Consider the following 12213-nt stretch of genomic DNA (forward strand, 5'->3'; position numbering starts at 1 on the left):
TGTCTGGAGGGAGCATGTTGTATGGAGTCCTGCCCTTCCTTTGGCTCTTACATTCTTCCGCATTAGAACCTGAGCCTTGGAAGGTGTGAAGACATATTGCATTACTGAGTACTGTGGTCTCTTTTCTTTTCATCACCATGATAACTTCTGTGGACTCAGAAGTTTTGATTGCCATTTTTCTTGTTAGGGTAACCCTGGTACCCTGTCCTTGAACTTGGTCCTTCTGCCTTCACCTCCTTGAGTTCCAGAATTAGTGGTGTACTACTATCACATCAAGCTCCTAAGTAAGACTTTAAGAAAACATGCTCACTTAAAAATTATAAATTGAAGCTGGGTGTGGTGGCACACGCCTTTAATTCCAGCATTTGGGAGGCAGAGGTAGGATTGCTGTGAGTTCGAGGCCACCCTGAGATTACATAGTGAATTCCAGGTCAGCCTTGGCTAGAGTGAGACCCTACCTCAAAAAAAACAACAACAACAAAAATGGAGCATGTGGAGAATGTTTAGACAGCTCTGTAGTTTGTTATCATTTTGTATTGTCATTTCTGTAGGTTCATCTCTTTAACTTGATCTGTGCCTCTTCCATGCAGCAAGCACATCTATTATATAGTAGTTTAAGATTTCACTCCTTCATGTAAGATTGGAAGATGGGCATAAGTCATTTTAATGTTGCTGCTGTGATTTGGTTAATGTGCAGGATAGGTTGATTAAGGGCATTTAAAACTGTAAAAACTTAGAAAAATTGCACATGTGTATGTGTGCCAGAGTCCCTTGCTGCAGCAAGTGAATGCCTGTCCAGCTTTACATGGGTGGCTGGGGAACTGAACCCTGACCACAGGCTCTGCAAGGAAGCATCTCCTCAGCCTTCAGCTGTAAAGTTTCTGCTGATAAGAACCTTGGGTTAAAGAGCCTTCAAGAACCCTTGGAATGCCTGGTTGTATTTCCTTGTTTCACCTAGATTGTTTAGTAGGAAGACAATCAAGTGCCAAGTGCAGACAGACTTTCCCTCTGAAGGGTGAAGATGTACTTGCTTACAGTGTGAAGGTTACTGTTGGATACTATCATAAGGGATGAGATTGGGCTCAGGGGTAGGGCTCTTGTAAATCTGGAGGACTTGGGCTTGATCCTCAACACTGGAGGGAAAACATTGCTAAAATAAGGGATGTCATAGGATAGTATGTAAAAATACTTAATTCTAGGAGCTGGGGAGATGGCTTAGCCAGTAAAGGTGCTTGCTTGCAAAGCCTGATGGCCTGCCTGGGTTTGAGTCCCCAGTGCCCATGTAAAGTCAGATGTTCCAGATATGTCTGGAACTTGTTTGCATTAGCAGGAGGTCCTGGCTCTCCCATTCTCTTTCTCTGTCTACCTTTCTATGTTTCTTTCCTAAATAAATAAATATTTTTAAAAATACCTATTTCTTGTTATGATGTATGATTTACTCTGCTGCAAACATCTTAAAATTTTTTAGAGCTGAAGCAGATTGGTGTATTCACTGGAAGAAGAGATGTTAGGGAAGCACCCCCACTGGAGGATGTGATAATTGAAAGAACTAGAGAGTTACTAAACCTAATCTAAGAAATAAGGGGCTTTTTTGGGGGGGGCGTGATTATGTATCTAGTACAAAGTAGATAATGGTGTACTCCCCCCCCACCCCTAGGGTTTCCATCTAGATCAGGCTGACCTGGAATTCATTATGTAGTCTCTGGATGGCCTCAAACTCCTGAGTTCTGGGATTAAAGGCACCAGCTCCAGGCTCCTTTTTTTTTTTTTTGGTGCTGAGGATTGAACCTAGGGCTCTCACTGTGTTTGCTTTAAGGAAGAGCTTCCCCCTTCCCCAAAGCCAGGTTGACTCAAAAAAAAAATTTGTTCCGTAAGATTTTTCCTTAGGAGGAAAATATAACAGTTTTATCTTATTTGTTTGGTTTTCTGAGGTAGAGTCTCACTCTAGCTCAGGCTGACCTGGAAGTCACTATGTAGCCTCAGAGTGGCCTGAATTCTCTGCCTCCCAAGTGCTGGGATTAAAGGTGTGCACCACCACACAGGCTTTATAGTTAATCTAGTGTTTTAGCACCTTCAAATTATTTCTTTTTTTTTTTTCTGGCTTCTTTGATAGATTGTTTTATTTTTAATCTTTTTTTTAAATTTATTTGTTTGAGAGCGACAGACACAGAGAGAAAGACAGATAGAGGGAGAGAGAGAGAATGGGCGCGCCAGGGCCTCCAGCCGCTGCTAACGAACTCCAGACGCGTGCGCCCCCCTTGTGCATCTGGCTAACGTGGGTCCTGGGGAATCGAGCCTTGAACCGGGGTCCTTAGGCTTCACAGGCAAGCACTTAACCGCTAAGCCATCTCTCCAGCCCTGTTTTATTTTTATTTATTTATCTGAGAGAGAGAGAGGGAGAGAGCAAGAGAAAATAGACACACCAGGGCCTCTTGCCACTGCAAACAAACTCCAAGTGCATGCATCACTTTGTACATTTGGCTTTACGTGGGTACTGGGAAACTGAACCCAGGCAGGCCATCAGACTTAACAAGCAAGCATCTTTTAACTACTCAGCCCTTTCTTTGGCTCCATCAACATTTCTTCAGCTCTTTTTTTTTTAAAATTTTGTTTGTTTAATTATTTATTTGAGAATGACAGAGGGAGAAAGAGGCAGAGAGAGAGACAGAGAATGGGCGTGTCAGGGCCTCCAGCTACTGCAAATGAACTCCAGACACATGCGCCGCCTTGTGCATCTGGCTAACGTGGGTCCTGGGGAATCGAGCCTTGAACCAGGGTCCTTAGGCTTCACAGGCAAGTGCTTAACTGCTAAGCTATCTCTCCAGCCCATTTATTTATTTTTTATTTTATTTGAGCGGTGTGGTGGTACACACCTTTAAACCCAGCACTTTGGAGGTAGAGGTAGAGGTAGGAGGATTGCCATGAGTTCAAGGTCACCCTGAGACTACATAGTGAATTCCAGGTCAGCCTGGGCCAGAGTGAGACCCTACCTCGGGAAAAGAAAAAAAAAATTAAGCAAAGGTAGCCCAGGCTGCCCTCGAACTTGGCATCCTCCTAAGATTATGGGCCCACACCCCACGCCCGGCCTAACTGAAGGCTTCCGCGTAGGTCCCGCAAACAGCACTTGCTTCCCTAACTTCGCTGTAGTCATCCAGATGCGGGGGTTCCCAGGATGGTCTCTGCGCCTGCGCACACCCACGCAGGCACACAGCCGTCCTGTCTTTTACGTGGAGGTCTGGGGACCCATGTGCTGTCCTTGTCTCTTCCCAAATTATTTCTAAGTGGTATAGTTGTAAGTTTTTTGTTGGTGAAATTTGGCAATTTGCTTTCTTTGGGGGGGGTTATTTATTTATTCAGAGGCAAAATCTTGCTATATTTGTAGCCCAGGCTGGCCTGGAACACACTATGCACTCTCAGGGTGGCCTTGAACTCACAGTGATCGACCTACCTCTGCTTCCTGAGTGCTGGGATTAAAGGCGTGCGCACCACACCCGGCTTTAAAATCTTTTAAAAGACTTATTTATTTATATTTATTTATTAGACACGGGGTAGGGAGAATGAGTGGGTGTGCCAGGGTCTTTTTAGGCATTTGAAAAGAACTCCAGATGGATGCTCCACGGTGGGCACATATGGCTTACGTGGGACCTGGAGAATTGAACTGGGGTCCTTAGGTTTCCCAGGCATGTGCCTTAAACACTAAGCTGTCTCTCCAGCCCTAAAAATCTTTTAAAAACAAAAAATGCTAAAAAGTTCCCATTATACTATAACCACTTGCCCCATAAATGCATAATTTTAAACCAGTAAGGTACATCTGTCCCAACTGATGAATCAACAACTGGCATATTCATCAAAATCAGTGCTGTGTTCAGATCCCTTTGCTTTTTTTCCATAATGTTCTCTTTAGTGTTAGTATTCTATCTGTGGTACCATAGCACATGTAGTTTTCATGTCCTCTTCTAGGTTGTGATATTTTCTCAAACCTTCCTATTTATTTATTTATTTTTGAGAAATACTGATCATGTGTTTGTAAAATGCTTTTTTCTTGGTCCATTTGATTTGCTATTAACAAAAATACCAGCTCCTAGGCACTTTACCAACAACAGGAATTTATTTCTCACATTTCTGGAGGCTGAGATGTTCAGGATTAGGATGCCAACAGATGCCTGTTAAGGCATCTGGTGAGGGCTGGCTACTGCTGTTTCCAAGGTGGTGCTCTGTTACTGCCTCATATTGAGGGAATTAATGTTGTACCCCTTGCATGTTGGAAGGGTTAGTAGGGCAACTCTATTCTATAAAAGCCATTTGTTCCACTTCTGAGGGTGGAGCCCTGTAATTGAATACCCTCTTTAGACTTTACTTTCAAACCACAGCACCCTTAAGTTGGAATTCATCATATTTTTCTCATGTTTAGGCTAATAAGTTGAGAGATGATGTTCATGGTAAGACTCAATATTGCTGTCACTTGACTCCATCTGTTCATTGTTGTGCCTTGTGTAACTATGGGATAACTTAACAAAAATCAAAACCAAATGTGACAGGAAAAAGTTGCTAGAGTTAAGAAACTAAAATGACCTGTTAAAAGGAGGCAAGGCTTAGATAAAAAAAAAAATTATTATGAGAGTGAAGGCTAGAGAATATATAGGTATGCCAGGCCCCCCTGCCACTGCAGAGGAGCTCCAGATGCATGCACCACTTTGTGCATCTGACTTTATGTGGCTACTAGAGAATTGAACCTGGACTGCCAGGTTTTGCAAGCAAATGCAAAGTTCTGAGCTTTCTCGCCGGTTCTAGATTTTCACATGGTGTGTATTGTTTGTGCATGCATCTCTCTCTCTCTCTCTCTCTGTGTGTGTGTGTGTGTGTGTGTGTGTAGAGGGAGAGAGAGAGATACAGTGTTAGCATAAGGACCCTGTGTCGTTCACAAACCTAGGCTGGTAGGCTTTGCAAGCAAGCACATTTAATTGCTGAACCATCTCCTCAGCTCTAGTTCTTTTTGAAACAGGGTCTCCTTGGCCTGCAGCCTAACTGCTAGATTGGCTAGCCATTGAGCTCCAGGGATCCTCCTGTGTCTGCCTTCCATGGGATTACAGCCTTGTGCACTGCTATTCCTAGCATTTATTGAACTCAGGGTCTCCTACTTGCAAGGCATACACTTTACCAAAGCTACGTCCCCAGCCCCAAGGTTTAGATTTTCTATGATATACATAATGTATACATAACTGGTTTTAATTTTTGTGAATTATTGTTTTCAGAATTTCTTGAGGTTGGCAAAAAGCAACCTGCCCTTGATGTTCTTTATGATGTTATGAAAAGTAAAAAACACAGAACATGGCAGAAGATACATGAGCCAATTATGTTGAAGTACTTGGAACTTTGTGTGGATCTTCGCAAGAGCCACTTGGCTAAGGAAGGATTATATCAGTATAAGAACATTTGCCAGCAGGTACAGAGAAGCTTTGTTTTATATTTTTGAAGTGCTTTTAGTAGTTTACCTTTCAAAGTAAATACATTTTATATTGTAAAATTTGCTTTTTTAACATTTTACAGTTCATTGGAAAAAATAAGTTCGTTCTTTTCTCCTGTTTAGGTGAACATTAAGTCTTTAGAGGATGTTGTTCGGGCATATTTGAAACTGGCAGAGGAAAAAACTGAAGCTGCTAAGGAAGAATCCCAACAAATGGTGTTAGATATAGAAGATCTGGATAATATTCAAACTCCTGAGAGGTACATATGGGGGCTGAGCCTTAGGAGTAGAGCTGTACCATGCTTACTTGAAGTAAATGCTTGTTAGAAAAAGTGCTTACCTTTAATGTGTCAGATGTGTAGTGCACCAATTATGTCAGTAATAATCAAATTTCCCAAAAGTGCAGCATGATAGCTGTAGAATAGAACATATATTAAATTAAACAGTTGTGATGCAGGCTGGGAGTTTTGATAGAGATCTAAGTGACAATTTATGGTGTATACGATGTTGTAGGAAGAATCCCAGGTGATCATTGTGGTTTGTAATCCCATAGCTAGTGGGAAATCCTGTCTAAAATTGTTTTCAATGTTCTTTTCTTTGTAGTGTTCTCCTGAGTGCTGTGAGTGGGGAAGACACACAGGATCGGACTGACAGATTACTTTTAACTCCCTGGGTTAAGTTCCTGTGGGAATCATACCGGCAGTGCTTGGACCTTCTTCGAAACAATTCTAGAGTAGAGCGCCTCTACCATGATATTGCCCAGCAAGGTAAAATGAGTGTGAAGTGGTATTACTCGGCCAACTTGAAGATATACTTTTGAATAGAGTTTTGTTGATTAATCTCCTTTTCTTAAAACTACTTCAAACTGAACTGGCTTTACCCTTATTGAAATGGGATTGAGATAAACAACTGGAAAAGAGGTTTGTCTTATTAGTTAAGGTATTTTCATAAGAAACATACTACATTGTCATCTGAAGTCCACTCCCCCTTTTAAGGTTAACAAACAGACTTCAGTATAGCATTTTCATGCTCCCTGTTCCCTCCCCCCGCCACCTCCCACCTCATCTTTCCCCATTTCTCCCCTCAAGTACTAGTTCCCCCTCTGCTTTCATGTCATATGTGTTCCATTACTAGAGACCCTACCTCGAAAAACCAAAATAAAAAAAACTTAAAAAAATATTTTTTATTTTATAAAGTATAAAAGCATTTTGTACATTAGATAATACAAATTTATTGTATTTCAGCCTAGAAATTTTTACTCTTGGGATTTGAAGTGATAGACTGAATTCCAGTTATTTACCATTCATAAACTTCTAGAACCATATCTTGGGTTTTTTAGGCCAGGAATTATGGCCATGTCAGTTTTGGTTTTGTCAGGATTTGAGCTGGTAGTCAATATATGAAGGGAGTTATGACATACTTAGAATGTATTTGTAAAGAATGGTGAATTTGGTGAGTCTTGAAATAACTGCTCTTAACACATGATATTAAATGTATTCATATATTTAAGTCAGTATTGGAAATGGCCTAACATTTGACAATTTTGTTTACAGCTTTCAAATTCTGCCTGCAGTACACACGTAAGGCTGAATTCCGCAAGCTCTGTGACAATTTGAGAATGCACTTGTCTCAGATTCAGCGCCACCACAACCAGAGCACTGCAATCAATCTTAATAATCCTGAGAGCCAGTCAATGCATTTGGAAACCAGGCTTGTTCAGTTGGACAGTGCTATCAGCATGGAACTGTGGCAGGTGTGTTAACTACTAGCTTCTCTAAAAAAATTTTAAATATTTATTTGAGAGAGTGAGAGAGAGAAAGAATGGTTGCACCTGGGCCTCCAGCCATTAAAAACGAATTCCAGCTTACATGGGTCCTGGGGAATCGAACCAAGGTCATTAGGCTTTGCAGGCAAATGCTTTAACTGCTAAGCCTTTCCTCAGCCCCATTACTAGCTTTTTATTTTAATTTTTTGGTTCTTCGGGGTAGGGTGCCACTCTAGCCCAGGCTGACCTGGAACTCACTATGTAGTCTCAGGGTGGCCTCGAAGTCACAGCAATCCTCCTCCCTCTGCCTCCCACGTGCTAGGATTAAAGGTGTGTGCTACCATGCCTGGCTAATTTTTGTCTTTTTAATTTCTTTTTATTTTTTATAATTAACGTCCATGATTGTAAACAATACCCCATGGTAATGCCCTCCCTCCCCCCACTTTCCCCTTTGATACTCCACTCTCCGTCATTCCTTCTCCCTCTCAATCAGTCTCTCTTTTATTTTGATGTCATGATCTTTCCCTCCTATTATGATGGTCTTGTGTAGGTAGTGTCAAGCATTGTGAGGTCATGGATATCCAGGCCATTCTGTGTCTGGAGGAGCATGTTGTAAGGAGTCCTACACTTCCTTTGGCTCTTAAATTCTTTCCTCTACCTCTTCCAAGGCTTTGAGCCTTGGAAGGTGTGATAGAGATACTGCAGTGCTGAGCACTCCTCTGTCACTTCTCAGTACCATGGTGCCTTCTGAGTCATCCCAAAGTCACTGCCATCTCAAGAGAAAGTTCTCTAATGAAAAAGTGGAAGTAGCATTAATATATGGGCATGAACATTAAGAGAAGTGCTTACTGGGCAGTTTGGTGACCATACTATATACATTTAGCCAGATAGCAGCAGATGTTACACCCATAGGACTCATGACTACCTCTGTTTTCAGTATCAGGGATGTATTCCCTCCCATGGAGTGGGCCCCGGTCCAATTAGAGGGTAGTTGGTTTCCACCATGACAGAGGTGCATCTGTTGGCTCTTTTGGCCTGGCTGGCCAAATACAATGCTTGTAGTGTCCACTGTGGGTTATCTTCACTAGTGATTTCTCTCTCCCATTGAACTGTGTGCAGTGTGGCTTTTTCCAGCTATCTGTCAGTTGGTCTATATGGAGGAAGTTTTCAGCTCAGCTCCAGCAGGCTTTCTCGGTGGCCTTGCAGCCCAAGTATGTGGAGTCTTGAGCAATAGGGTCTTACCATCTGTACCTGGTGGGAAACCAAGGGCTTTGGCAATGGCCTGTAACACTTTGGGGGCATCAGGGACCTCCCTGGCCAACAACTCACTGGAAGGTATCCCATCCCTGGCACTGAAAATTTCCTAGTAACAATCTATAGCTCCTGAGTGTTCCATTGTCCAAAAATGTAGGTTTCCATATAATTTATTTTTATCCTCTTTGATTTTGAGTAGCCCTCCCTCTATCTTTCCTTTACTCAGTCTCTTCCCCTGACCTCACTTAGGCCTTCTCACCCCTATTAATTTGTTCTTCTACTTACATATACAATACCATCCTGTTAAGTCCCCCCTTCCTTACTACTAGCTTCTTTAATTCAAAGTCTCACTTTAATAGGGCTGACCGGAAACTCACTCTGTACTGGCCTTGAACTCACAGCAATTCCCCCCACCTCAGCTGGGATTAAAGGCATAAGCCACCAGCTCCATCTAGTTTTTGTACTAATTTTACTGTGTTTTATGAAATTTTGTTGGTGACAGATTAGAAATTAAAACCATGGACTTGTCCTTTAGTGTGCGTGGAGCAGTACTGCTTTGGCTTAGGCAGTCTGCTGGGTGAAGACTACGTGGAGAGCTCCTGTGAGGCTGTAAAGCTTGTTTTCTGCCAGACCAATTTTTCTCTTAAGTATCCTACAAAAACATTTTCTCATGATTTTGTAGCTCTGTGACTTGAAGGCATTTCTACTTGACACAAAGGAAATTGCAATCAAATAACATAATTGGCTGCTTTAGCCAAGTGATAAGGTGACTTTAATTTCTCATTTTATCCTTTTTTTTTTTCTTTTTTCGAGGTAGGGTCTCACTCTGGTCCAGGCTGACCTATAATTAACTATGTAGTCTCAGGGTGGCCTCAAACTCACAGCGATCCTCCTACCTTTGCCTCCCGAGTGCTGGGATTAAAGGCGTGTGCCACCATGCCCGCCTTTTTTTTTCTTTTTTATGGTGACATCTATCTTAAGTTACTGTCTGTAGAGAACAATTAACATGCTCCTATTAGTAAAACCTGGCGAAGCTCAAAGAAGTGTTCTATTCTCATCACTCAGAAATCAGTTGTATTCTTTTTCACATCTTTCCAGATATTTTTCTTTATATTGCCCCAAGTGGTAGATAATGTACAAATATTTTCTTTTAACCTGCAGTATCTATTTTATGGTATTACCTTGAAAAATTTTAAAGGCTTAAAAAGTTAATATTTTTGTAATTTTGGCAGTTTTCCCAAGTGCGTGATGTAATAAGGGAAATCATGTGAAGCCATTTATTTGCTACATCATTATTATTATTATTATTATTATTATTATTAATTATTATTATTATTATTTGAGGCAAGCCCAATAGACTGGTCTTTTTTTTAAATAAGAGAAAATGAGAATATTGGCATGCCAGGGCCTCCAGCCACTGTAATTGAACTCTAGACACAGTGCCACCTTCTATGTCTGGCTTATGTGGGTTTTGAAGAGTCAAACATGAATCCTTAGGTTTTATAGGCTAGTGTTTTAAGCCATCTCTCCAGCCCTTATTTTTTTATTTTTATTTGCTTTTTTGAGGCAGGGTCTCACTCTAGCATAGGCTGACCTGGCATTCACTGTAGTTCTAGGCTGGACTTGAGCCTACAGTGATCCTCTACCTCTGCCTTCCAAGTGCTGTGATTTATGGCATGTGACACCACACCTGGCATACCTTCATCATTATTATTTTTTTTAGTGCTTTTATTTTTGGTTTCTGGTTTCATAAAGGAATTTGAATTACTACTTTGTTTTGTTTTTTTTTGAGGTAGGGTCTTACTCTGGCTCAGGCTGACATGGAATTCACTATGTAGTCTCAGGGTGGCCTTGAACTCATGGTGATCCTCCTACCTTTGCCTCCTGATTGAATTACTTTTTTTTTTTTTGGTTTGTTTTAAAATACAGTTACTGGGCTGGAGAGATGGCTTAGCAGTTAAGGCATTTGCCTATGAAGCCAAAGGACTCAAGTTTGATTCCCCAGGACCCATGTAAGGCAGATGCACAAGGGGCACATGCATCTGGAGTTCGTTTGCAGTGCTTAGAGGCCCTGGTGTGCCTATTCTCTCTCTGTTCTATCTATCTTTCTCTGCTTGCAAGTAAATAAATAAAAATAAAATTCCGTAAGTAATTTTGTACTACTAATTTTAGGAAGCCTTCAAAGCGGTAGAAGATATTCATGGGCTATTTTCCTTGTCCAAAAAACCACCCAAGCCTCAGTTGATGGCAAATTACTATAACAAAGTCTCTACGGTGTTTTGGAAATCTGGAAATGCTCTTTTTCATGCATCTACACTCCATCGTCTTTATCATCTGTCTAGAGAAATGAGAAAGAACCTTACACAAGATGAGATGCAAAGGTAAGAACATTGTAGTTGGGTAGTTATAAAGTTAAACATCCATCAGATGATAGTATGGGCCAAATCAGGATTTCTTGGGGGCTAACACACTATTGATATCTTGGGGTTGATTTTGTTTTTCCAGGTAGGGTCACACTAGCCAGGCTGACCTGGAATTCACCATGTAGTCTCAGGGTGGCCTTGAACTCACAGTGGTCCTACCTTTGCCTTCTGAGTGCTGGGATTAAAGGTGTGTGTCACCACGGCCGGCTGATACTTCGGATTTGGAAATTTTGTGTGATTCTGTTCTGTGCATTGTAGGATGTTTAACAGTTTTCCTAGCCTCTGCCCAATAGGTACTGGCAACAGTCCATTTAGTGTGATATAAAACATTGCACTTGGATAGTATTCTTGGTTTTTGGGAGCCATCTTTTGTCTGAAAAAACCTCCCAACAAAAGCCCAATTGAGAAAATAGATTGGCAGAGGTAGTGTTAACATCTGAACCTTCTATATCCAAGTATACATGAGTCTAATGTGCAAGCTTAACAACTAAAATGATAGCTACGTGAAGATCTTTTCTTTTTCCTGATTCTAAAATCTCAACTCTGGAATACAGTGCTCCTTCCCTTGTGATGGGGTTATATCCCAATAAACAAACACATTGTAAGTTGAAAATGTGATAAATGGGGCTGGGGAGATTGCTCAGTGGTTAAAGACACTTGGTTGCAAAATATGCTGGCCTGGGTTTGGTACACCACAAGCACCTGCAAAAAGCCAGATGCACAAAGTGGTGAATATGTCTGGATTTTGTTTGCAGTGGCAAGAGGCCCTGGTGCTCTCATCTTCTCTCCCACACAAATAAAGGAGCAAAGATATTTTAAAAAATGAAAATATATTAAGTAAAAAATGAATTTATCACATCTGACATACCTGATACCAACAGTGTACACTGTTACCATGTTAGTTGATAACCCTTAAGATTGAATAGCTGGCTGGGCTTTGTGGTTCATTGCCACTGCATGTTTTTTGAGAGTATTAAAACTTGCTTCACACGCTGGGGAGGTGACTCAGCAATTACAAGAGCTTGCTTAGAAAGCTTGTCAGCATAGGTTGGATTCCCCAGTACCCACGTAAAGTCAGAATTACAAAGTGACACATGTATCTGAAGTTCATTTGCAGAGGTATGAGGCCTTGGTATACCTATTCATCCATATTCTCTTCCTACTACTCCTCCTTGCAAAGGAGTAAATAAAAATTATATTTAAAAATCCCACATTGCTAGCCTGGGAACAGATAAAATTTAAAGAACATCTTCTCTCTGTATGTTTATTTTGTGCACTCCTCTTTTGTTCAAGTTCTTGCTGTGTAG

The 12213-nt window shown here is 41.2% G+C and overlaps 1 protein-coding gene across 1 annotated transcript in view; it reads left to right on the forward strand.

The window, feature by feature from the left end:
• Eif3a (eukaryotic translation initiation factor 3 subunit A) overlaps positions 1-12213 on the forward strand; it is a 42927-nt gene that overhangs the window by 3651 nt on the left and 27063 nt on the right. The window contains exons 2-6 of the mRNA XM_004659296.2: positions 5253-5443; positions 5588-5724; positions 6068-6231; positions 7018-7217; positions 10656-10864. Of these exons, the coding sequence (XP_004659353.2) occupies positions 5253-5443; positions 5588-5724; positions 6068-6231; positions 7018-7217; positions 10656-10864 (901 nt within the window). The remainder of the gene's footprint in view (positions 1-5252; positions 5444-5587; positions 5725-6067; positions 6232-7017; positions 7218-10655; positions 10865-12213) is intronic.

The sequence above is a fragment of the Jaculus jaculus genome, chromosome 1, assembly GCF_020740685.1.
Source record: "Jaculus jaculus isolate mJacJac1 chromosome 1, mJacJac1.mat.Y.cur, whole genome shotgun sequence".
Lineage (NCBI taxonomy): Eukaryota > Metazoa > Chordata > Mammalia > Rodentia > Dipodidae > Jaculus > Jaculus jaculus.